Source organism: Paroedura picta, chromosome 10 (assembly GCF_049243985.1).
Source record: "Paroedura picta isolate Pp20150507F chromosome 10, Ppicta_v3.0, whole genome shotgun sequence".
In the NCBI taxonomy this organism is placed as follows: domain Eukaryota; kingdom Metazoa; phylum Chordata; class Lepidosauria; order Squamata; family Gekkonidae; genus Paroedura; species Paroedura picta.
Genome location: NC_135378.1, coordinates 17,625,707 through 17,652,819, shown reverse-complemented (window position 1 = coordinate 17,652,819; position 27,113 = coordinate 17,625,707). Strand labels below are relative to the sequence as shown.

At 45.9% G+C, this 27,113-nt stretch overlaps 1 protein-coding gene across 2 annotated transcripts in view; it reads left to right on the top strand.

The window, feature by feature from the left end:
* LOC143819658 (cytosolic beta-glucosidase-like) overlaps positions 1–27,113 on the top strand; it is a 92,340-nt gene that overhangs the window by 32,081 nt on the left and 33,146 nt on the right. For both annotated transcript variants that reach the window (XM_077301546.1, XM_077301547.1), the window contains exons 2-3: positions 11,690–11,897; positions 25,538–25,765. In XM_077301546.1, the coding sequence (XP_077157661.1) occupies positions 11,777–11,897; positions 25,538–25,765 (349 nt within the window). In that variant the 5' untranslated portion in view covers positions 11,690–11,776. The remainder of the gene's footprint in view (positions 1–11,689; positions 11,898–25,537; positions 25,766–27,113) is intronic.

The window sequence follows — 27,113 nt, the reverse complement described above, 5'->3', positions numbered from 1 at the left end:
GATCCTTGATTTTGGCCATATTTAATGGTGGCATGACAGTTTCGCCTTCAGTGGAATTCATTTTGAGGCCCCCTCTCAGTGAAAACATCATCTAAATTCCGAGGGAACTGGGAAAGGGTTGGAATAAGATTAGTTTCTTGGAGGCATCTGAAAGAAGAGAAAGTGTTCGGGTACATTGTGCGATTGTTGGGGATACTGTCCATTGTGTTGCGCGTTTTCTGGGCTTTTCATGCTTGAAGCTTTTTAACGTTAGGCCAGTTCCAAGCACCAGGAAAGACTTTTTCATGCTTGGATGACAGAACAAATGGAAACTCTGGCCTAGGAAGAAATTCTAGTAAATGTCAGTAAGAGACGATTACTCAGGAGGAAGAAAAGCATCTGATTCTCTCGAGGGGAAGGTGGCACTTTGATACACTTGGGTTCCCCTTCCCAAAATCCTTGGAGGCAGGAAATGGATTGCACTTTCCCTCTTGGGGGAAGGAGTAGCCCACCCTCAGTCTTTTTCCTCCCTCTGCCTGAGAGAGTAGTGGATTTAGAGAGCTCCTGAGATTTTCCTTTAAGGAGCGCTTTTGGTTGCACTTTGTTTGGCTCTTTCCACATGTCTGCCTCTCTGCATGCATTTCCTTTTGTTTGAAAAACCAAACTTCATTCTTCTGGCTTCATCATCCCCGAGGCTGTTTGCGTTTTGCCTGCTGTGTCAGTCATAATATATACAATGAGTAAATGCAATTTCTTTTACATCTTTTATATACCAGAAGGAATAACCATAACGGCTCCTAGATCAATTCCGTTTTCATTGGCTTCATCAGTGGTTGAAACCTACAATCCTCCAAAAAGAGTTTGTAGTATCAAAGGTGGCAAAATCCTATTGCCTTTCCTTATAGTACTATTGTTAATATTTTAGTATCAATTGGCCGATTGATACTAAAATAATAAAATATTAACAATAGTAATATAAGGATTGGAGGTTTCAACCACTGATGAAGCCAATGAAAACGGAATTGATCTAGAAGCCGTTATGGTTGTTCCTTCTAGTATATAAAAGATGTAAAAGAAATTATATTTACTCATTGTATATATTATTACACACATATTGCCTTAAAAAGGGTCCCTTTCTCTTCTGTTGATTGCTGCTTCAGTCATGGCAATGTCTGCAGCTGAGAACATGCCCCCCCCCCCCTCTGAGGGAGAGCTGGGGGAGGTGATCCCCAAGCACCCAAGTAGGAAATCCCTGCAAACCCATTTGCCTAAGCTGTCCAGCACGACAGAGCTCCTGGAGAGATTCATATGCTTATAATCATCTGGCTTGGAGCATGAAGAAGCAGGGTCGATTTTGGGTGCTAAAACTGCACCCTCCACTGGTCATCTGGTCTGGCTCAATGCAGCCTTTTGTGGTTTCTGGTGCGGTGAGACAAAGGGAGACAATAGTTCCCTATCAGGGGACATACCATTAGGGGGGAGAACTCTTTGTTGCTCCATCAGGCTTCCAGGACTGACTAAAACAATTTGTTTACAATCAGAGGAGGGGAAAAAAAGAGCTTATTTGACCTCCCAGAAAAGTCCACCAGTGTTGTTATGTTAGGGTATTAAGCTCTGTGAACCTTAACAGTCTAGTGGTCCCTGGGACAAGAGAGGTCCGCCTGGCCTCAACCAGGGCCAGAGCCTTTTCGGTCCAGGCCCCAACCTGGTGAAATGAGCTCCCAGATTAGCTGAAGGCCCTCTCGGAGTTCTTGCAGTTCTGCAGGGCCTGCAAGATAGAGCTCTTCCACCAGGTTTTTGGTGGAGACTGGGTGGAAGAACATCGATCGGGCTCCCCTCACCCAACCTTTGGTGGGAGGTGGCGTTTTAATGGTTCCTCAAAAGAACTGTGACAGCAGGGCTGTCCTCCAGCTCAAATTCCTGTGAGGTATAGGAAGTTCAAAATAGAGATCTTGGACCATTGTAGAATCCCTGCAGCCAGAAGACTTCATGGCCTCCGTTGATTTCACCAAGGCATATCTTCCTGTGTTCATAAGTCCCCAGGTAATATAGTATCTGAGATTCAGTTTTGGTCAAAAACACTTCCAGTTCAGGGCCATGCCATTTGGGTTGGCATCAGTGCCCCGACTTCTTGCAAGCTTGTATCTCAGAGGAACCCATATCTATCCCTATCTTAGCAACCTCCTTAGAAGGCAGGCTTTCTCAACTAGACTTTTGTGAAACCCTGGGGTTTCTTGATCGCCCTGGGAGGGTTTCCCAAATGTATGGGAGGTCTGTCTGTCTGTCTGTCTATCTATCTTAGTGATATGACCATCCCACCCACCTCTCCCAAAATGGCCAATGATGGGCCTGGTTGGGGTGGGAAGGGGAGTGGCCCTCGGTGGGCATGTACACAGCTATGCTTCTCAATCATATTCTGCACGATCAGGCAATTTCCAGGGTTTCTCAAAGCCTGAAGAATGTTTCAAAGGTTTTTCAATGGTAAAAAGTTGAGAAAGGCCGTTCAGGACCCGATCCAGTGTATGTCAAGTAATGGCTTCCTAATCAACCTCCAGAAAAGCCAGCTAATATCTCCCCAATGTCATCATGCATTTGGGGTCAGTGATGGAATCAGTCCAGAAAAACATTGTTTCTTCCACTAGACCAAACTCTCTCAACCAGAGTTTTGTGAAACCCTGGGTTTCTTGACAGCCCCGGAAGGGTTTCTCAAATGGGTGGGAGTTAATTTTTTAAATATCTTTTAAAATTGTTAAACATTTATTGGGTTTATTGGGTTATATATGGTCATGTTGATATCCTCCCCCCTCCCAAAATGGCCAGTGATGGTCCTGGGCCCATTATGCACGGCCGCCGAAATGGCGTTTTCGGGTCACATGGAAAACGCGGAAGGGGAAGGTGCGAAGCACACCGGTTATGCACGGGACGGGGCATGACGGCGGCAAAACCCAGAGTAACCGATTATGCACGCGGCGATCCCGGTGCCACTTCTGGTTGCGCCCCGGTCACCCAGAAGCTGCGCTTTCTTCCGCGTTTCGTTAACGCGGCTTTTTCGGCGGCATGCACCGAAGCTGCGGCTGGTTGCAGCCAGCTCCGTGCATTATCGGTGATTTTAGTCGCCGCCATTCCACCTCGAATGTGCGTTATTCCCCCTGTGCATAATGGCTCCTGGAGTGGGTGGGAAGGGGATGGACCCCAGGTTGGCATGTACACAGCTATATTTCCCAACCACATTCTGCATGATCACACCACTTCGGGGGTTTCTCAAAGCCTGAAGAATGTTTCAAGAGTTTCTCTGCAGTAAAAAAAAAGCTGAGAAAAGCTGCACTAGCTAGAGCAGAGAAGATTGTTCAGACTGCGGAACAAGTTCACTCTGAAATGAGTCGACTTGATGATCCTAGCAGGTCTTCTGGGTTACCTGATTGCAGCTCTTGAGACAGTCCTTGGACCCCGGCACACTCTCACATACTTCAGTGTAGCGGTCCCCAACCTTTCTCAGGTCAGGGATCGCCTCCGGGGTGAGGGGAGAGCCGACGGCCGGGGTGCTGCGCAAACGCGCACGCGCAATTGCAGCGCACACGCATTTTTGCCCCCAGGGGAGCCAACGCGCATACGCGGCAACTGCGCGCATGCGCGTTTGCGTCACCGGCATGTCGGCGGCTGCGCCTGCCTCTTCCCTTCCTTCTCGCTGTGGGCGGGGGGGGTGGGCAGGCGCGGCTGCCGGCAGCCTGGTACCGTGGCATGGTACCTGGTACCTGTGGACTCCTGGTACCTGTGGACTCCGTTAGCATATCAAAGAGCCATAGCCCTCTGAAAGCACATCAGAGCCAGCATCTCAGGAAGGACCTCCTTTGGTGGATAACCAAGAAACGCTTGTAGGCAAACCCTTCCAAGTGACCACAGACCTATAGTTCACCACAGATGCTAGCCTGATGGACTGGGTTGTGCACTGGGCCACATGCACAGGACCTGGTTGCATCAAGAAGCTTCACTCAACATCAGTCTGCGTGCAATTCACCTGATGCTTCTCTACTTCCAAGACTCCCCATTTCAACTGAATGTATGTTGATGTACAAACAACATCCCTGCCAAGGTGCATATGAACCACCAGGGAGGCACCAAAACCTGGGCAGGACATCTGGCCTCTCAGAGCAGAACACGTCAGTCGCATAGCTGATGTCCAAGCAGCTTGGCCCAGGATGGCAAAGGCTCATGGGAATTGTAGTCCATGGACTTCTGGAAAGCCACAATTTGGCCACCCTTGTTATATAACTTCTCCCCTTATTCTCAGTCATTGCGTTTCTGAAGCTTTCCTCCAAAGATGATTTGCTTAGCCATATTCGAAACATCTAATCAAGTTCCCTTAAAGCAGGGGTAGTCAAACTGCGGCCCTCCAGATGTCCATGGACTACAATTCCCAGGAGCCCCTGCCAGCTTTCGCTGGCAGGGGCTCCTGGGAATTGTAGCCCATGGACATCTGGAGGGCCGCAGTTTGACTACCCCTGCCTTAAAGCCTAACGGAAGAAGTCACAGGGTTTTTTATTTTTCCAGGAACAGTTAGAAAGTCCAACACAAAACTCTTCTGTGAAGTTCACAGCAAACTTTATCAAGAAGAATTGGGGAATACGTGTGGTTTCATCTCTTACTCTGCACCTGTTCAGTTTCCTCTGAGCCTAATGAACAGAAAACGAATAATCAAAAGAGCTGAAATTCTGTGAGTTTTTGGCTGCATCCCCGCGACTTTTCTTTTTTTCTTAAGCAGACAACCTCTAAGATACTAAAAAGGTCATTGCTGTGCTAGTCAAAGGACCGTATCCTTTAATCTCTCATTCATTTATGCGTTCCAATCAGGCAAGAGACGGCCATGCCAAACAGAAACCACATCGATCTTTTCTTTTCTCTTTATGATCCTGCTGCTGCACCTTGGGGAAGGGGGTGTCAGGTGTCCCTTTTTTACGATATTCCCAGAACAACATAACCACCTCCCAACTTCGCAGCGCATCTTTAAGAATGATCAGGAGAACAAATGGTATGAAATCAGAAGTCATTTTTTTTAAGGAGCCTTAAAACGGCTCCTTTTTTAAGGAGCCTTTTTTAAAGGAGCCTGGCTTTTAAAGAGGTTTGGTTTACTTTGTCAAGTTAAATTCATGTGGGTAGCCATGTTGGTCGGAAGCAGCAGAACAAAATTGGCGTCCAGTAAATGAACTGGGAATACCATTGCAACTGGTATTCCCAGTTGCAATGTATGGCTGCGAAAGTTGGACCATAAGGAAGGCCAAGCGTCAAAGAATTGAGGCTTTTGAACTCTGGTGCTGGAGAAGACTCTTGCGAGTCCCTTGGACTGCAAGGCGAACAAACCGGTCAGTCCTAGAGGATATCAGCCCTGTCTGCTCCTTAGAAGGCCATATCCTGAAGATGAAACTCAAATACTTTGGTGACCTCATGAGAAGGAAGGACTCCCTGGAGAAGAGCCTAATGCTGGGAGCAATTGAGGGCAAAAGAAGAAGGGGACGACAGAGAATGAGGTGGCTGGATGGAGTCACTGAAGCAGTCGGTGCAAACCTAAATGGACTCAGGGGAATGGTAGAGGACAGGAAGGCCTGGAGGATCATTGTCCATGGGATCGCGATGGGTCGGACACGACTTCGCACCTAACAACAACAAATGAACGAAATCTGGTTACAGAAAACACCGCTGATACACAATGAACCAGCGCAAATGTTCTGCGCACTGATACACATACCTATGTATACACAACTGGGAACCTTCATTGGGCCAGGGTTTCTGAATGCATGCATATGGATGCTCACTACAGGTTCACAACATCCACCTTATTACATGTCGGTGTTTCTTGAAGGCATTGGAATGAGGTGAGCTTCTTCAAGAAAGGGAAGGAAAGCTGGAAGGGTCAAGAGCTGCCAGTGCTAATTAAAAAAAAAATCAACGTCTCTGGCTCTTTTTTTGAATTTTAGGCATCGGCACCTTCTGACCTCAGCAATGGTGTGACGTCTCCTGAACCTGCTGCCAGTGTGGTGTAGTGGTGAAGAACGGCAGATTCTAACCTGGAGAACTGCGAGGGGTCCTGCTGGGTGACCTCGGGCCAGTTGCAGTTCTCCCAGAACTCTCAGCCTCACCGACCTCACAAGGTGCCTGTTGTGGGGAGAGGAAGGGAAGGCAATTGTAAGCCACTTTGAGAGTTATCCCCTAAATTTTCAGAACTCTAAATTATACTTTTCACTGTTCCACGATGTAGACATTTTGATCTGTAGGGAGGGGGGACAGACAGCCCGTGCTGTGAGACCAGTCGGTTGCAAAGGTTGGAGGGGGAACTGGAAGACCTACCAGCTTGATTCCCTTAAACAGAGATGAGGCTTTAGTGCAACTGGTTTCAGGCCCAGATGTCATCCCCATGTGCTGTCAAATGCCCCTTTTGTGGACCAGACACCAATTCTATGCTCCTTGTCTTTTTGCAGTTTGAGCCTGTAATTTATGCATGAATCAAGATTATGTTGTTTTCTTACCGAACAGGTTGGTTGGCTCAGACCTGTCTTTGCTGTAGCTCTTGCGTGCCTTCCAGTTCCTTTGTGCTTTTCCCCTGCTTCTCTACTAGATGGAGCAGTTTACCAGTTTCCAAGTGGGGGGAAAAATCGTGCAATTCTGCCATGTAACAATGTTCTCCACTCCTCCCATTCCTAATATCTGCAAATCTAATTAATCTGCTCTTTCCTCCCTCTTCCAGAACATTAATGAAGATACTAAATAGCATCAGAAGCAATACCATTTTCCCTGCGTTGCGTTAAATGCCTCTTCCACCCACCCCAAAGCTGTCATTCATCATCACCCTTCATTTCAGACAGTGGGAGGGGGAGATGTTCAATTTGGTGAGAACGCCTTGATCTGAGTTTCTGCAAGAGACAGTTGTGTTGAAATGCTTGCTAGGGCTTTACTGTTCTCTGCGAGAAACTTAACTTTTTCTAGGACAGGAATTCCCAACACGGTGTCCACGGATGCAGAGTTTTTAAATAGTGGGTGGGGCTCTAGCTGCACAGGACTTCTGTTTGGCTACTGACCATGCAGACTAAAATAACATTGTTTTAGTGGCAGCTGCCACTGCAATGTTGGTTTTATTCATTTTCTCACTCCTCCTTCCCAGACTATTTTTTAAAATTATGAATCCTGTCTCCTATACTTGGGATTCTCCTCCTCCTCCTCCTCCTCCTCCTCCTCCTCCTCCTCCTCCTCCTCCTCTTTGTGTGTGTCTTGTTTCACCTCTAACACTGGCCATTTTTCGGTTGCACTCACCACCTGATGTCAGAATTCCAAAGTTGCCAATAGGGGAGATCAACAAATTTGGAAATCTCTGTTCCACTACAAGCTGAGGGGGTTCAGTTTATGGGTAGGGATCCAGTTTGGAAAATCTCGCCCCCCAGAATCTCTGCCTCTTGGATTCTGCCAGTCTTTGAGGCCAAGAACGTAAGAGAAGTCATGTTGAATCAGGCCAATGGCCCATCAGTCCAACAATCCGTCACAATCTGTCAGATGCCATCAGGAGGTCCACCATCAAGGCCAGAACTCCAGCACCCCCCCCCCCGCCTTACTCTCCAAGCGCCAAGAAGACAGTGTTCCATCTATACGTTGTGGCTAACAAGCGCTGAGTTTGTACATCTGGCAAGGACCTGAGCTTGAAGCCTGAGGCAGGAGTCATAACCCTGCTATCGAGACTAGCCAGTGTGTGCTGGATCCTGACTGCTGGTTCCGATGAGTTTGTGCTGAATTGACCAATAGTATGCACTGGCGGGAAGTTGCTAATGTTCTATCTTGCCTGGTCTCTAAACCCACAGATCTAACAGGACCTTCACTCGATATGTTTATCCAGTGCCCTCTTGAAGCTGACATTTCCTGCAGCAGTGAATTCCACATGTTAATTACTATTTGGTTTGAGCAGACTACCTTCCCTTCCCCCTCCCTTTTTAATCCTCTCAAATTCTGTGCTTCTTGGAACGCAGTAATTTGTCATCGAATCATCCCCCCCCCCCCCCAAATGCCTCCAAGACTGTTAAGGAGATTCACTTGGTCTGAATCAGTTGCTTTTCTTTAATTATTCTAACAAGTTTCCAAGGACTATATTCCTTGAAGGAGTAATCCAGAAGCTAATTTTATGCCCAAACCAATTACGAAAACAGAAATGCATGTCAAGACGAGGGAGAATCTTCTTTCTTGATATAATTTCCATTTTTAAAGAAAAGGTCAGTGAGAAAATGGGAGAAATTATTTTCGCTGCTGTCTAAAACTTAAATTCTGATTTTGCCAGCTGAAATAAGCCTCCACAGACTGGAGTATGCCTGGGCTGACCAGTGTGGTTCGAATCTACAACTTTAACTAAAGGCCTGGATTCAAATTCTAGCTGTGTTCAGTGGGTGACCTTGGGGGCCTCTTGCCAGTTGAGAGCCAGTTTGGTGTAGTGGTTAGGAGTGCGGACTTCTAATCTGGCATGCCTGGTTCAATTCTGCGCTCCCCCACATGCAGCCAGCTGGGTGACCTTGGGCTCGCCATGGCACTGATAAAACTGTTCTGATCGGGCAGTGATATCAGGGCTCTCTCAGCCTCACCCACCCCACAGGGTGTCTGTTGTGGGGAGAGGAATGGGAAGGCGACTGTAAGCTGCTTTGAGCCTCCTTCGGGTAGGGAAAAGCGGCATATAAGAACCAACTCTTCTTCTTCTTCTTCTTCTTCTTCTTCTTCTTCTGCACTTTATCCACCTAGCTTTCTTGCAGGGTTCTTGTGGGTGATGGGGAGACAGCTTGCATGTCACTAAAGCAGCCTCTTTCAGCCTTTTGACCATAGAGGACACCCTGGAATATGTTTCAGGCTAGTACAAGGTTACCAGCTGTCCTCTTTTTTGGGTGTCTGTCCTCCTTTGGGCTCTTAAAAAATGGTGAAAATGCCCTCTTTTGGGGTTGGAAGGTTAGGAAATTTCCTAGTGAGTAGCAATTAGTGCAGCTGAGATCACAGAGGTATTTCAAACGAGGTTTGTTCTTGTGATCCCTTGTTTGAAGTAGTTAGTTGGGAAATAGGTCTGCTTCCTTCTCCTCCTTCTTTTGCTTTTCCAAATTGGTAATTCTGATTAATATGACGTATTACGTGGTGCAACAGTTTTATAATAGGGCCCCTCATACAATATAGTATACTACACAGTAATATAGGCCCCAATCCAAGTCATTTTAAATAGTTTTGTTTTGCATGGTGTGCAGAAAGCTATGAGAGGAGGAACCTTCTTGACCTCCTCAGTCAGGCCATTCCATATGGTGGGGGAGTCACAACAGAGAAAGAGCCAGTATTTTTACACCCCACTTTACATTACCCCTTGCTTTTACAAACACTTCTCCCTTCCGCTCCCCTGTAAGGTAGGTAGGATTGAGAGAGCTCTGAGAGAACTATGTGAGAACAGCTCTACGAGAACTGGGACTGGCCCAAAGTCACCCAGCTGTCTGCATGCGGAGGAGTGGGGAATCGAACCCAGTTCTCCATATCAGAGTCCACCGCTCCTAGCCACTTCCCCGAGCTGACTCTCAAAAAAAACGTTTTAATAATCCCTCATTATTGAAAGCACGTGTATGGGCAGTTGTTGGCTTTGCCCATGTGTGGTCACGTCAGCAGCACATAGACTAACATTTGAGCGATTTTGCCCATTTGCAGGTAGGTACCCCTGGGAATATGTGCTTTACATGTGTGATGCTGTTGTGTCCAAGTTGTCGAAGTCAGAACTTCCGTGAGAAGGAGAGCAGCATTGCTTAAGTCGGGAATTAACGTCATAGAATTTGACCTTTTCATTATTTCGTTCTGGGGGGGTGCACCTTGTTTGCGAAGAACGACCTCTGAGTCTTTCAGGGAGGAGTGTGTGAAGATACCATCCAAGGGGTGCAGAAAGTTTGTGCAGCACTTGAACAATACAGTTGCATTGGCGCCATCTAGTGTGCTGTTTTAAAATAAATGTTTAGCTGTCAGAAGTCTTTTGAATTTCCTTTCTTACCAGGAATGCCACTCTCTGGTGCCCCTCCCCTTGGCAGATCTTGGAAGTTAAGTAGGGTCAGCCCTGGTCGATGGAATACCACGGTTGCTTTCCTGAGGGAAGGAATCACAAACCACCACTGTTACCTCTTGCCTCGAAAACCCAACAGGACAGCCATGAGTCTGCTAGGACTTGATGGCAGAGGCAGAAGACAGACAGAAGAGAGCTTCTCTCCCCAAGGTTTTTATGCTCTCCCTTGGCTTGGATGACCAGCAGTTCATCCCTGCTTTGTGGCTTTGGCTCCGGAAATAAGAACATGTGTCTTGATGCAGGGATACTAGTGTAGGGGTTGCAAACTCCGTGTTAGGAAAGTCCTGCAGATTTGGGGGCATAGCCTGGGAAAAGTGGGGTTTGGGGAGGGGAAGAAGCCCAACGAGGGTGCAACGGCCTGGAGTCCACCTTAAGGAGTGTCCAGTTTCTCTAGGGAAACTAAACTCTGCAAGTCTGGAAATCATATGTAATACCAGAAATCCCCAGGCCCCACCTGAAGGTTGGCACCCTTGGGCAAGCCTCTTGTGCAGCCTGGGTTAGAGTAAGCCCAGGACTTTTCCAGTGTAAATATTGCAGCTGGAATAGCTGTTAAGACTGGAAGGCTGGTCTCTGAATGGCTTTCTTTCTCAGACTGCATTGCTGACACTGCAGGTGTGATGCTATCTTACTTTCATTCAAGACTCCTGCCCATTCAAAATCTGTCTTGGATGAGTGAAAAGACTGTTGTAGATCAAGTGCCACCTGTCTGCCTTACAAAGGACTTTGAATTTTTTCTTCCACGCATCTCCCCCCCCCCCCCAGACTTTCTCCTGGTTCCTTGTATCACATCATTTTCTAAACAGTCTTTACTCATCCAGTTTATCTGCCTTTATAGCTTACTTAGTCAAATAAGTGTGGTCCCAAATTGTAGGCCCTGCCCCAACAGACACCCTGTGAGGTAGGTGAGGCTGAGAGAGCCCTGATATTACTGATCGGTCAGAACAGAAGAAGAAGAAGAATTGGTTCTTATATGCTGCTTTTCTGTACCAGAAGGAATCTCAGAGCAGCTTACAATCCCCTTCCCTTTCCTATCCCCACAACAAACACCCTGTGGGGTGGGTGAGGCTGGGAGAGCCCTGATATTACTGAAGAAGAAGAGTTGATTCTTAGATGCCGCTTTTCTCTACCCGAAGGAGTCTCAAAGTGGCTTACAGTCGCCTTCCCTTTCCTCTCCCCACACCAGACACCCTGTGAGGTGGATGAGGCTGAGAGAGCCCTGATATCACTGCTCAATCAGAACTGCTTTATCAGTGCCGTGGTGAGCCCAAGGTCACTCAGCTGGCTGCATGTGGGACAGCGCAGCATCAAACCTGTCTCACCGGATTAGAAGTCTGCACTGCTAACCACCACACCAAGCTGAAGTCTGCCAAATCTATGAACTCCCCTCACTGATAGGTGTTACTGCTAAAGTACAAAGTTCTCTCAGTTCAGCCTGCTCCTGGTTGTTACTTGCTGGGCCCTGCCACGCTGAAGATACCGTTCCTTCCTGGGCAGCAAGTGATTATTCTCCTCCGTCTTCTGTGGGAGTGCAGAAGGTTAACCGCTGCCTCTACTCCTGAGGCATTCCGGCTGGGCTCCAGGCTCACATTTCATAGCTCCTTTCTTCTTTGACAGACGTCTGGTTTGCTCCAGGCAAGTGGAAGCCCGCAAAAAAAAAAAAGTCCTCACTGACTGCGAAGTGCGACAGATCTTCCCAGCAGCATGGCCTCAGCTCCCAGCACGGCTCCCTCAACCCCTGCTTATTGCAACTGGAATCCAGAAGATGCTTCTTTCCCAGAACAGTTTGCGTGGGGTGCCTCCACTGCAGCCTATCAGATTGAAGGTATCTCATTTCAACTGAAATTTGGGGGGGTTTTCTTTTGGTTGTGTTTTGTTTCTGCAGCCATAGTCTCCCGGTGGACCAGAAGTGATGAGGATTCTCTTACTTCCGAAGAGTTTTCCTTAGGAAAACCCCCTGCTGGTTTTCTCTGGTGTTTTCTGGTTTCTCTGGTGGCAGCAGAGCTTAAGAACATACCTGGAAACACTTGACAGAAGGGGTCTGATTGCTCATGGAGGTGTAAAACCCGCACCACCTCCTGCTTGCAAACTTGTGGTTGGAAGCTGTGCTTTTGCAAGCTTCCTGATGGGAGACCCCTCCTGCATTTTCCCGCCTCCCCATCGTGGATTTTTGCCTCCCAATGAGGCGGCAAGGGAAAATTCCCCCGATTCCTCGGCTGGTCAATCAGCGCAAGCCACCAATCCCTGCACAATTGTAACTTCTTTCTCTCTCCTGAGCCCTGAAATTAAATACAATAAAAATAAAAAGGTACACTTCTGCATTGCCATGGAGAAATGCCACAACAAAGAAACATTCCCTCCTTTCTTGGGAATTCGTTGTGTAATGGTCTCTATCTTCAGGTAGATTTGCGATAGGCTGGCCATGGTAACTGGTTTGTGTCTTCACAGTAAGGTTTAAAAACAAAGAGCACAGATGCCCAGCTGAATGGGAGGGGGCCGCTTCATCACACAAGCAAACCTCTTTGCCTGTTCATACCCCACCACCTGAAAACGCAAACGGGAATGTGTTTTGGTTTCCCGTTCCCAAAATAACCGCTGCATCATCATCATCATCATCATCATCATTATTATCATTATTATTATTATTATTATTATTATTATTATTAAGATTAGATTTATTTCCCGCCACTCCCAAATTGGATCATGGCGGGTTACATGTCATAAAATCCGCACTAAAACACCCAGTTAAAAACCCCCGACATGGCGGTAAACTCCTCCCCACCCCCCACTATTAGAGGGGGGGGGGGAAAGGAGGTAAGATGGATACTCATACCTGGATACTTGTACCTGGAGGAGGTGCTTGGATCTACCTTGCCAACCCACAGCCTCAACCATAAACCTGGCAGAAGAGCTCCGTTTTACAGGCTGTGCGGAACACCGCAAGCTCCCGTAGGGCCCGCAGCTTACCCGGGAGCTCATTCCACCAGGTTGGAATCAATCCCATCAGACCTCTGAAGTTAAGCAGAGCTGATCCTTGCTAGTATTTGGATGGGAGACCTCCAAGCATTTGGGTGGCAGTTCCTCTAGTGAATGATAGGGGTCATGACCCGGAGACAGGCAATGGCACACCAACTCCAAACATCCCTTGCATGGCTGCCAGACAATCCTCGGATCTCCTGGCCACACTACACACACACCATGCGATAAATCAATCAATTCCCCAGCAAGTATAAAACAGCTCAGAGATGACTTTTTCCTGTGAGAAAGCAACAACAACACATGCATACTCACTCCCCCAACTTCTCCTCCTCCTCAATAAAGCTACCCTGACAGCTAAATTTGCAAAATAAAATAACACCCTTTAAAACAACCTGAAGATGTAGCCATCCGAAACACGCAGTCATTCCGCATGACTTAAATATAGCAGAAGTCTTACCTTGGGTAAACGCTACAAATTCAAAGTTCCGCATGACGTCGCACACAATCTGCAACACTCCTGCAACACTCCAGCAAAAATCGCTTCGTTGTAGCGCTTTACAGGAAATCGGGAAAAGTGGATTCCCCCTGAAAAAATCGTTACACTTTTGAGCACAAGCTGCAACACATCAGTGAAAGTCATGTGCGTTCTCAGTGTAGCGGTACAAAGAATGTCCCTCCCCCGCTCTTGCCCCTGAACTTCCGGAGAAGCGATCGCCATTTTTTTCCCTTAGACGAGGCTTCTCCGGCTAAAGTCCCTCCACAGAAGTGAAGCGAATGTCCGGAGAAGCGAGCGCCCGAGAGTCAGCGCTTATGCCTCAGCAGCATCTGCCAGACCTGTGGCAGATGCTGCTGAGGTCTGGCAGTATCTGCCAGACCTGTGGCAGATACTGCCCAAAAATCAAAGAAGTGGGTTGTGGATCAAATTGAGCCTGAACTCTCCCTGCAAGCTAAAATGACTAAACTGAGGCTTAAGGTACTTTGGTGACATTGTGAGAAGAAAAGAGTCATTGGAAAAGATAACAATGCTAGGAAAAGTCAGAGGGAGCAGGACAAGAGGAAGATCCAACATGAGATGGATTGACTCAGTCAAGGAGACCGCAGCCCTCATTTTCCAAGGCCTGAGTAGGACATTTTGGACGACATGGGGTCACCATAAGTTGGAAGCAACCTGACAGAGCATTGTGAGGTTTTCTTCCAATTGCCACAATAAGACACCTTGACTCGAAAATCAATTTATTGGAAGTTATGAGAAGGCCCTACAAAACTTTGACAAGACTAAGGAAAGATGGCACAGGGGTGCTTGTATCCCATTCCACCCCCCCGGCCCCCCATTCCAGTTTAAGCTCTGGCCTCAACCATATATAATTTTGTTATACATTTATCAGGTGATATGGCCATATATGGTCATGTTGACCTCCCCCCCCCCCATGGCCAGTGGTGGGCCTGGGAGGGATGGGGGGGGCTCCCAAGTGGGCATCTATGCTTCCTAACCCTATTCTGTACAATCACACCGTTTCTGGGGTTTCTTAAAGCCTGAAGAATGTTTCAGGGGTTTCTCAGTGATAAAAATGTTGAGAAAGGCTAACTTAGCTGTTTCAGAACAAAGTTGAAGTCCGGTACCAATTTCAAGGCCAAGAAAGTTTTATTCTGGCTATAAACTTTTGTGTGCATGCCCCATTTGTCAGATTCCAACATAGTTACCTCTCTGTACATGATTCCAATGTGCCTTCTAATCAGTCATGTTTATCATACACCTGTGACAGTCTCACCCTGGACAGCTGACTTACTCGTGACACATTTTTGCCGGCATAAGCTACCTTTTATCTTTCAGAGGGGCCAAAGGGTCATAGTAATTGCAGGCTCAAAGTGTAGTTTCAAGACTCTTGCAGCTCAGGTGTACCCACATGATCTTTCCATCAGGGCGTGGTTCCTCTTACCAAAGGCCGACTCATTGGAAGTTAATTTCAGCATTCTGGGCTGGTTTTGCTTTTTGCTTGTTTCCGATTTTTCAAGATGTTTTGTCTTTTTCTGACTTTGAAATTACATTCTATGAACAAAATCATAAATGAGTAAATGCCAGCGACAAGAACGTATCCTTCCATATCGTGGGGCTAATTTGTGCATTTTAGGAGCAGCTGTGCTCATGTGGCCCCATTGCTTGTGTGGACTGGGACCTCAATATTTGTGTGTGTGTGTGTGTGTGTGTGTGTGTGTGAATTTTCCTCTGCAGGATATGTGAATTTGGACTCAAAAATCAAAGCTTATGTCACTGTGGCTTCATTCTTGCAGTGACTCCCCCTTTTTAATCCTCAAAACAACCTTGTGAGGAAGGTTAGGCTGAGAGAGAGAGAGAGAGACTGGTCCAAGATGATCCCATTCAGCAGAGCGGGGATTCAAATCTGGGTCTCCCAGATCCCAGTCGTAACACTTTAATCACTGCACCATGCTGGTGTATTCTCTCTCCCTTCTTTCCCTCCTCTCTCACACTTGCCTTCTGACCTGCTGTCTCATTCCTGCAATTCTTCTGGACCATTATTTAGTCAGCACCCCAACGGTCTCTTCCCTCTCTTTGTCTGGTGTCTTCTCAGTGCCTCTTCTCCTTAACCTGTTTTGGGCTGTCTTGTCATTCTCTGCCAGTAGACATATCTCTGGCTGTGATTGGCTGAGCTTCCATGACATCATAGTGGGTGGAAGTAGCCATAGTCATGGAAGTTCAGCCAGTTGCTGCCAGAGGCATCCATCAGTGGTATCAATTATTCCAGCCTTTGGACTCTTCCAGGTCACGCAAGGCATTTAGAATCTGGGCCTAGTATTTTTAAAAGCCACCTGGTTACCTGAAACCACCCTATTGCAGTCTTTTTGGAAAAAGGTGTTCTCCCAGAATCGCTACAGCCTGAAGGGTTAAATCTTTCCGAGGGAAGAAATTGAATCTTTAATTGATGTCAAAGTTGATGTGTTGGAAAACTTTCGGTGCTCTGAGGAGCTGACGAAAATGCGATTGCCTTGAGTCACCGAACCACGGGAAAAAACGTGAACCTTGAGAGACACTCAAAGCACTTTGATCTAATAATTGACCTACTTTGAAGGTTGTCCCACATTAAAGTTCAATTTGCCGAATAACCCTGCGTAGATATATTGGTGCACTCAAGCTATGATAAAATTCGGCAAAGAACCTGAGACGTGACAGAAAGTCTATCAGGAGCCCAGCTGTAGAAGGGACATTACATATTCTAGGAATGCTTTAAATGTCTGCAATATGCTTAACCTTGCATTAAACTTAGATTTAATAAGACAGATGTGTATTAAAGCGCTGAATATACTTCAGGGAGCAATTTGGCATTGGCGAGGGACAGGCTGGATGACCTCCTAATAGGTCTCTTCCATCTTTAATTTCTATTATACTAATTGATTATTAAAACTCTTTTTATTGAGGGCTGGTATATAACTATTACATAGATATTAATTTTGCGGACCGGCTGATATTTAATTTATAGACAGCTCTAAGCGATAATGTCCTTTTAATTTTTGAGACAGGGAACTCTGGAACAGGGAAATCTGAAAAATGTTACTTATAATAAAGATGGGAAGATTTTAGCCCTTTGTCATTTCTGTGATCAAAGGATTACCATGCTTCGCTGGAGATCAGTGGCATTTTTTTGCTCACATTAAAGAGCACATGCTCAGTCTTGCCTCTGGCAGCAACCTTTCCATCTGATACCAGCTTTCCATCTGACACTAAAGTAATTCCACTGGAGTTGGTGGGATTGCTGGTAAAGTAGGTGGTTTGAGATCTGCTGCTGACACATAATAAGTAGGGTTCCCCAACGGGGAGCCCCGGTCACCATGTTGTCTGGCAGTACTGTTCCTGCCTCTTAGCAACTGTTTTTTCGAAAGTGGGTGGGGTCTGGTGGAGCTTTTGTCCAGCAGGGTATCTGATTGGCTATGCAGGCCTATGCAGAATCTTCACTGAGTGGCTGTGTATGTACACAAAACTTTTTTTTTTAAGAATGTTTGTGTTAAAAGGCATACTGCTTAACTCACCTTGTTCTTTTCCTGAGGGCCACCGTTTTTAAAAACGGTGACATCACTTCTAGTGAATGCCTGGAAATGACATCATGTCACCACAGGGCCATGGATGTAACGCTCTAGGATTTGGGGGAAACTCTATGGTTTTGCTGTGTTGCCATTCTCTAGTATCCCCTCCATGACCTCTCTTCCCCAAATTTTATGGCTGGCTTACCCTCTTGCCGACATCCATCTTGTGGCTGTGCTCCACTAGTCTGTGCCAGAATCCCAAGGGTGCTGCACGAAAATAGTGGACAATTCTAAAATTGTAACAAAGGAGAGAGAGAATCTGTCCAGTGGCTTAATTAAGTATAAGAAGATAAAAAGTCTCTTATCTCATTTATTTAGACTTTGACTCTACCAAAACAGTCTCTAGATTCATTTGTTTTCCATTTTCAGTCTGGCTTTCGTCAGTGGCAATGAGTCCGTCCTTGTTAATGTTTGAATATAATGAGGCAAATGCTCTTGTATAATGGAGAATCAAGGCCGTGAGCTCTTGGTCTTCATCCCAAGGATGGCTGCGGGTTTAAAAGGACTTTGGGGACTCCTGATACAGAGACAGGGTCTAGATGGCCTTTCTGTGCAAAAAGACTCATAGCCCTCTTCCTGGACTCTGTTTGTAAAGGTTGGATCACATCACGGCTGCATTCAGACATTGTAATCAATTGTGGCTTTTAAAAGCCAGGGTGTGTTGCACATATCCCGATTACTCTACCAAACTTACCAAACAGACCAACGGTCCCCTTTAGGCTGCATCTTGCCCCATTTCCTGTTTCAGAGCCGAATCCCTTGGCTTCTTCTTTCCCCCTTCTGGCGAATGAAAGAAAAGTAGCCCCGTGGTACAGGTTGCAGCAATGAGAAAGCCATTTGAGGCAAAAATAAACCCAAAAGATATGTTTGAAGTATTTTTATTTATTTAATAAGGCCTTCAAAAAAGGAACATTTCTCCTTCCAAAATAGATTTTTTTCCCCCAATAAGTTGTCAATTTTTCTTAGCAACTTTAAATGTAACAATAATGGGAAAAGAGCCTAACGACTTCCGGTAAAGTCGATTTCAACCTTGAAACCTTCTTATAACAAAAAGAAAAAGTAAAAATGACAAATAAGTATTTTGACCTAAAGTTATTCCTCATAATTCAATAACATACATGGCATAGCAAAGAAACACATTTACCCACAATTTCAGCCCAAAGGCTTTGCAAAGGTTGAAATAGACTTTACCAGAAGTCGTTACACTGTTTTTTCCCTATTTTGGTTTTTAAATTGCCAACTAAAATTGGGGAAGAGACTTATTTTGGAAGGAAAAACATTCCTTTTTCAAAGACTCATTAAAAAAACCTCCAAACGCGTCTTTTCATTTTTGCCTCAGATGGTTTTCTCATTAAGGACGGAAAAGAGCAAGAGTCTGGTTCAGGGGTAGTCAAACTGCGGCCCTCCAGATGTCCATGGAGTAGAATTCTCAGGAGCATTCGCTGGCAGGGGGCTCCTGGGAATTGTAGTCCATGGACATCTGGAGGGCCGCAGTTTGACTAACCCTGGTCTGGTTTGTGACCCACTCCTCCCTTCTGCTCACGTCCCCAGCCACAACAGTTTTGTTAGCCTTGAAGATGCTTCTGGGCTCTTGCTCTTCTCTGCTGCTACAGACAGACTAACTCAGCCACCCATCCTTGCTAAGGACAGTCAGTCTCTCTTCCTTCACGGTGCATGACTCTTTTGACCTAACATACATCTTCTATGGCTGTCACCTCCCCCGTCCTGCGGATCATTTGGCACACTTCCTAACATTTCAGTGAGTCCACTATGGTGTAATCTGGAACCAAATAGAATTTCACTGCTAGAAGCCTTAATTTTAATTTCCTCCTCCCCAAAAGGCCTCTGGAGAACAGGCCTGCTTGGTGACCCATCAGTCGCAGGTATTGGAGACATGGGAGAAGAAGAAAACCTTTTCTTTTTGTACCCTGCTTTCTACTACCCAGAGGAGTTTCAAAGCAGCTGATTGTCACCTTTCCTTTCCTCTCCCTACGACACACACCCTGGAGGTGCAGCTGAGAGATCTCTCAGGGAACCGTGACTGGCTCAAGGTCACCCAGCTGACTGTATGTGGAGGAGAAGGGGGGATCAAACCCGGTTTTACAATTAGAAGCCGCTACTCTTAACCACTATACCACGCTGGCTCTCAAGGTTGGTCCATTGAAGGCACCATCAATAGTCAGATGAAGCCAGTGACACACAGTAGGCTTAGCCTACCTCCCAGGGTTCTTAGGAGGATCAAATTAATTAATTTATTATATTTATATACCGCCCTCCCTTTCGACTCAGGGTGGTTTACATTGTAACTCCCATAAAAATACAGTACAATAAACATCTTGATTCAAATATTTGACCATGAGAACTTGTAATGAAACAGTGTTATGTGACAACAATCCACAGTGTCTGCACTGTGGTTATGTTTTCTGTTGGTGCACTTGATGGGGGCTTCTGGTTGATGATTGGTGGCTCGTTTACTTGTCTTGGCCAGAAAAACAAGGAGGAGGAAAGAATGAGGGGAGGTGCTTCAGTCCCCCATCAGCAAGAAAGGTGGGATGTAAGTAGTTGTGGACTCCTTCCCCTAATGGAAACAACCCCCCTGCTAAGCAGCCGGTGGGCAAGAGGTGAGCACAGAACTCAGGTTGTGTCATCCTGACTGGTAGTTGTGTTTTGGACTATTATTGGGGCACTTTTCCCCATGCTCATTAGTGCAGTTTCAACCCACTTCTGCGTCCGTTTGCACGTGGATGCCAGATTCTAATCTGGCAAGCCAAGTTTGATTCCCTGCTCCCCCACATGCAGCCAGCTGAGTAACCTTGGCCTCACCAAAGCACTGATAAAGCTGTTCTGACCGAGCAGGAATATTCGGGCTCTCTCAGCTTCACCCACCTTGCAGGGTGTCTGTGGAGGGGAGAGGAAAGGGAAGCTGATTGTAGGCCGCTTTGAGATTCCTTCGGGTAGAGAAAAGCTGCATATAAGGACCAAGTCTTCTTATATTTCTATTGCGCACAGTAAAACCCTGTTGCAAAGTGGATTCAATGTTATTTAGTGTGTGTGAAAGCTCCCTCCATTAGCCCCCTCTGAAACAAATGCAAACTGGAGGGGAGGGGGTGGGGTTGACATAGTCAACCTTCATCTTCCTGGCTGCAGTAAAAGAGGAAATCTCTCAGTAATCAGTGGGATGGGGCTGCTAACCAGCTTAAAAAATTAGATTGATGGATCGATGGATGGATGGATGGATGGATGGATGGATCGATGGATGGATGGATGGATGGATGGATGGATGGATGGATGGATGGATGGATGGATGGATGGATGGATGGATGGATGGATGGGGAGACCCTGCAATAATACTGAGTTAAACTGTTAAAAAGTAATTATCAGGACAAATTTTCTCTCTTCGGCATTTTCGAAAGAAACGTGGGATCGCATCCAAAATATAAACATGTGAAAAGGCTTGTAAAAGAAGTCGTGCAGACCTAACTTAAATAGTGTCTGCATTTACAGAACACACTACAAGGTGTGCACTCTTTTACACTGCTGCATCTCAACATTGTTACACCACCGTACAAAGACATATTTACTTTAATTTTACTCTAATTTTACATTTATATTCATTCCACCCTTCCCTGACGGTTCAGGGCAGATCACAGCAAAGTTCAAGTATAATATTAAAACATATAAGCATAGAATCTAAATAAATCAAAATTATAAAATGTAAGTGTTTTTTTTTAAGCCTACTGGCACTTCCTTATATGGAGCTATAACTAAGATAATTTAACTGGGGGCGGGGTTGAATATATCATACATCAGTTAACAATAGATCACGTCACAAATCTCGATCTATGTTGTGGTACCTACAGGGAGACATCTGCAGGGTTGGCCAAACTGTGGCTCTCCAGATGTCCATGAACTACATTCCCATGAGCCCCTACTGGCAGGTGCTCATGGGAATTGTAGTCCATGGACATCTGCCACAATTTGACCACCCCTGGTCTATTGGAACACCAATATCAACCCATCAACTGGAAGAGTGAAACTCTCCTTAATGCTCAGCCAACTAGTTTACCTCTTGGGGAAGTTGCAATACATTTTAATGTAACAGTGTTTGTAATGTTATTTGGCTGTATTTGATTGACTAATGTTACCTGCCCTGAGCCTCATGGAAATATAACTTCTCCCTCCTCTTCCATCCTAAAATCTGAACTCAAAATAGATGCCGAAATTAACTTAATCCAAGTTGTCAGATCCGGGGCACTCAGGAAGGTTTTTAGATTATGAGGTTTAAAAATTAATGCCCAGAGAGCCAGTTTGGTGTAGTGGTTAGGAGTGCAGACTTCTAAACTGGCATGCCAGGTTCGATTCTGCACTCCCCTACATGCAGCCAGCTGGGTGACCTTGGGCTCGCCACAGCACTGATAAAACTGTTCTGACCGAGCAGTGATATCAGCGCTCTCACAGCCTCACCCACCCCACAGGGTATCTGTTGTGGGGAGAGGAATGGGAAGGCGACTGTAAGCCACTTTGAGCCTCCTTCAGGTAGGGAAAAGCGGCATATAAGAACCTTTTCTTCTTCTTCTTCTTCTTCTTCTTCTTCTTCTTCTTCTATTTGTAGATATATATTTTTAATATTAGCTGCCCTGGGCCTATTTCTAGGGAGGGGAAGCCAATGAATCTAAATAATAATAATAATAATAATAATAATAATAATAATAATAATAATAATAATAATAGTTTAAGTCTACCAGGTGTGTGTTGATCTATGACCGTGATAAAGGTTTGTCTGTCAGTCTGCATGGAAACTGGTGGGCAATTGGATAGGAAGTACACCAAGTCCACCAGGTGGATTCTCAGCATGGACACATGTGTGTGTGGGGCGCATCCTGGTTGACAGTTGGTCTCTTAATCTGCCCTAGCTCTTCTGGGATTTTTTCTTCTCTTTAAAAAAAGGAAGAGAGCTATGCATGATTGTAGCCTATAATGACATTTAAAATTGTGACCTCCATCAAAGACTTTGAAATCAGTATGAAATATCTTTAAACTATCAGGACACAAAAATTTATGCAAAGGTTGCAAAAACCGGGCGTAAAATTTAATTTGGTAAAAACCTTTGCAGGGTTTCCCCTCTCCCCCCCCCCTTTCTGTAGACGCTTGTCTGAGCGAAAGACATTTTGCAGAGGCGCTGTTACATTAATTCATCTTTCGCGTGCCTAGGGCCAGGGCTTTTAATGGCATTTCCATTCTTTCTAACAGACTGTCAGTACTTTCAAAGGACACCTCAGACAATCGTAAGTGCTTCTTTGCTGGACAGATTGGTCTTCTCCTAAGGGCGCCCTTTGATACAGACTGATCTGTTCTGTGTAACTCTCCTCCACATGGGAGGGAAAAGAGCCGACCTTTCCTACCCTGATGTGGGGCTCAAACAGATCCTCCCCAGTAGTGTGCTTAGGTAATTTTACCGCAGTGCCGAGGAGCCTCAGTTAACCTCAGATAGACGGGCCATCGGGCCTGGTATGGGGAGCCGTCAGCCTTTGGAGCGGAGTGTGGCCAGAAGGGGGACATCTGTCTCCTGTAGCATGTTGCACGTTTGTGGGGAAGATGGTTCTAAATCACCAGGGGCAATGGGGGAACCTTTTGGATGGTAATATGCAGAACGGTTACAAAGTTCTCTTATTACCAACTGGAAACCACTTATAAACCTCTTGCAATATGGAGATAAAAATGACTTGATGACTTGTGGCTTTAGAGATTAAAAATAGTAGCTGTAATTACTTTATAATTATATGGATATAAATGATAAGTCTGGATAAATAATTGATGATCAAGATCAGGGATTCCCAACTAGCTATCTATGGACCCCCTAGGGTTCCCCAGAGCTCCAGAGGGGTCCATGACTTTTCCCCTCCTGCGTTAATGGGCTTGGCCACATACTAGGGCAATGGCCACCTCTGCCCAAAAGTCTTGGTGGGTAGGCTGTGGGTGTAAAAATCAATTGTGGTGGGGAGGAGTTGATTGTGGCATGCTATGGGGGGATCTGGGCTGTCTTCTCAGCTTTGCTTTTCTTTCCAGTCTTCATGAGCCGGAGCTGCCTTAGTGGTAGTAAAGGTGGGGAGAGAGGGAGAAAGGAGGGCAAAGGATGAAGGTGGTGATGTCACCTCCAGTGACAAGTCACTTCCATGGAGGCGTGGCCAACTGGCATCACTTCTGAGGGTCCATGAAGCCTGAAAATTTATTTCAGGAGCTCCTCCACAGTCAAAAGGTTCAAAAATCTAGATTATGGATGGCAGGGAACCCAAAATTTACTGTAATGAAGCTGATGTATCTGTTCTTTGTGTTTTTGCTTTCTTTTCCCTCCCATGTTCTTTCTATTTTTTTCCCTTTCTTTATATCTGTATTGGAACTATTAATAAATATATTTTAAATAAAACAAAACAGCAGAGAGTGGCCATTGCATGTTCGTAGAGAACAGGGTTCTAAATCACTAGGGGGCAGAAGGGAACCTTTTAGATGGCAATGTGCACTACAGTTGCAAAGTTACAATCTGGCCCCCACTTTGACCCCGGATCCCTAGACACGCTCCCCCATCCATCCTTGATGGTACCAACGTTAAGAGAGAGAGAGAGAGAGAGAGAGAGAGAGAGAGAGAGAGAGAGAGAGAGAGAGAGAGAGAGAGAGAGAGAAGTCACTTAGGAATGCAAATAATTTTTCTCAGGCTCGATTTTATATAAAAAAGAAATGCAAAACTATGTTAAGGCTTCTTGTTTCATTAAAGGATGGATTCTTGGGCTGAGCCTATAATGTCCACCACTTGTTATTCCCTTGTGGTCATACAGAGTGCTGCTATTCATTGGCTTTTCGGGTTCAGCTTCTGGAAATATTAATTAAACACACACTGAAGCTCCTCAACCTGAACAAACGCTCCTTCCAGCAGTGGGAGGCTGATGGGAAAGAGGACGGTTGGTGAGGGCAGTTAGTATTTGTGTCGAGCTGTTATCACCCAGGCCTGAATTTTGGATTAGGTTTAGACTTGGATTGTCATGACTTTGGGAAACCCTAAATTCCAAAAATGAGAGAGAGCCCTGGAGAGATCAGGGACCTGACAGAACTCGCAGTGTTCTGCTGGGCCTGCAAGACAGAGCTCTTCCTCCAAGCCTGTGGTTGAGACCAGAAGAAGAAACTGCTAAGATCAGGTTGGGCCTCCCTCATCCCCACTGCCCCCCCCTGGAATTTGTTGTTCTAAATTATTTTAATCTAATTTATATTATTTTATATTATATTTTAATTTAATGTCTTATGAATGCTTCTTATATTTATGTATTTTGACCTTATATTGATGGTTTGCTAACTTTTTTGTTCACTTCCCCAAGGTAAGTATTAACGAAGGGGAATAATAGAAACCGACAGACAGACTGACTGACTGACTGACTGACTGACTCCAGGCTTGAGTCATATGGCCCTTCTAACACCAACAAAGTTTTATTTAAGATATAAAAGTTTGTGTGACAGCCCACTTCTTACCTCTGAAGAGAGTGGCCACACGAAAATATCTTGAATATTTTCAAGATACCACTGGATTCAAAAGTTGTTCTCCGGTTTGGATCTATCTTCATGACTCTTTAGTACTGTTACTAGCTTGGGCATTTCTGAACAGAAAGGCAGCATATAAATATATCTAAATAAGTCAATGTCTTGACCTAGAAGGCCCAGGCTAGCCTGATCTCCTTGGATCTCGTAAGCTAAGCAGGGTCGGCCCTGGCCTGTATTTGGATGGGAGACTTCCAAGCAAGCAAGAGGAGGGTCACTATGCAGAGGCAGGCGATGGGAAGCCACCTCTGAATGTCTCCCACTTTGAAAATCCAACGGCAGGGGTGGCCAAACTCTAGCCCTCCAGGTGTTCATGGACTACAATTCACATGAGCACATACTGTCAGGGTCTCATGGGAATTGTAGTCCATGGACATCTGGAGGGCCACAGTTTGACCACTGGCTTGCTGTAAGACAGCTGGTTTTGTCAGGAAAAAAAATCGATAAACATGCAGGAGAATTATGGGTAGTAACTGAAACAAAGGAGGAGGGGGAAAAAAACATGCTTCCTGCATAGGTTTACAAACATCTGCTTTTGGATAAAAACGTGTGTCTAGGATGTAATCATCTCTCCAAGGAAGCTGTCTTAGAAATGGATCATCAGGCAGTGACTCACACCTTGAATAAATGCTCAGCAAAATCCCAATCGTTCTTCATCTTGAGGAGCAGTGGTTAAAACCGGAGATGTGAACTAATGTCTGGGTATTTTTCTGCCTTGCTAGGTGCCTGGCTTCCCTTTGTCCAGCTTGACATTCAACATGAGCCTCTCCCGCATCCCGACGAGTCACCCTTTGTTTTGTGTCCCTCCAGGGGGCTGGGACGCAGACGGAAAGGGCCCCAGCGTCTGGGACACGTTCACCCACCAGGCGGGGGAGCGGGTCTTCGAGAACCAGACCGGCGACGTGGCTTGCAGCAGCTACACTCTGTGGGAGGAAGATTTGAAATGTATCAAACAGCTTGGCCTGACTCATTATCGCTTCTCTCTTTCCTGGTCACGTCTGTTACCTGATGGGACGACAGGTTTCGTCAACCAGAAAGGCAATTGTTCCTTTAAAATAGAAAGTTGTGCCTCTTTAATTCAAGGTTACTGCCGCAGTCTGGCATAATTAATCTGGTGTGCTATTCTGCAGTGCCGTTTGGAAATTGCAACTTTGTTCAGGGTAATTATGGGATGATCGGGATCTCTTTCTTTTTTATAAAAAAAAGGAGAGCAAATGCAAATGAATGGGCTAGGTCAGGGGTAGTCAAACTGCGGCCCTCCGGATGTCCATGGACTACAATTCCCAGGAGCCCCTGCCAGCATTCGCTGGCAGGGGCTCCTGGGAATTGTAGTCCATGGACATCTGGAGGGCCGCAGTTTGACTTACCCTGGGCTAGGTTGTCGCTCATACGATTATCGTTTGTGATGGGACAAGTCATAGGGTTGTGTGCTGGTACTATGAGAATCACATATTATTGTTTGTATCGGGGAAGGAGGGAGCGAGGAATCACTTCCATCATTGTACAGGGTGCTTTCCAGTTTTTGTTTTTTTTTAAGCGGTAGGTAGAGAGAAAAGGGAAGGGACAGGTCAAGGCAACCACCATGGTGAATATGAAGAAAAGCTGGGTTTTTATTCCCCGTTTTTTACTACCTGAAGGAATCTCAAATCAGCTCACAATCGCCTCCCCGCCACAGTGCGGTAGGTGGGGCTGAGAGAGCTCGGCGAGAACTGTAACCAGTCAAAGGTCCCCCAGCAGACCTCATGTATCTCAAAGCGGCTTACAGTTGGCTTTCGTCCCCTTTCCCCACAACATATACCCTTTGAGGAAGGTGGGGCACTGAGAGAACAGGGACTGGCCCAAGATAACCCAGTCGGCTGCATGTGGAAGAGGAGGGGGGAATAAAATCCAGTTCTCCTGATTAGAGGCCGCCACTCTTAACTGCAGCTCCAGGTTTGCTCTCGGGAAGTTCAAAGAGAGGCGGCTGTGAGTTAATGCAGTTGAGTGTTTTGGTTGGACATAGGGACAAAAGGCTGGATTTGTTTACTTCAAGCCACCTAGGGTCCACGCGTCAAAAACAGATTCAAGATTAAGACCAACATAGATTGGACTCTGCTTTTGTTGTGTCAAAAACAGGCAATTGTACGGACTTTTCTGTGTCATGTGTCCGCGTCATTTGATGCCCGTGCTGATTTTACAATCACATTTCATGAGTATCCGATGCTTTCACATTCAAGCACGTTGGCTCTCCCACTGCTTTGGGACTGTTGCATGGCAGAAATCTTACACTATACCTTAAGCAGTTGCCTGATATAGGGGAGTTTTTGTGCTTGTTAGGTAGGGTTCTGTACCATCTCAAGTGTCAAGCGGTCATTACAAGAACATGCCCTAGTCCGATGGGCTATGC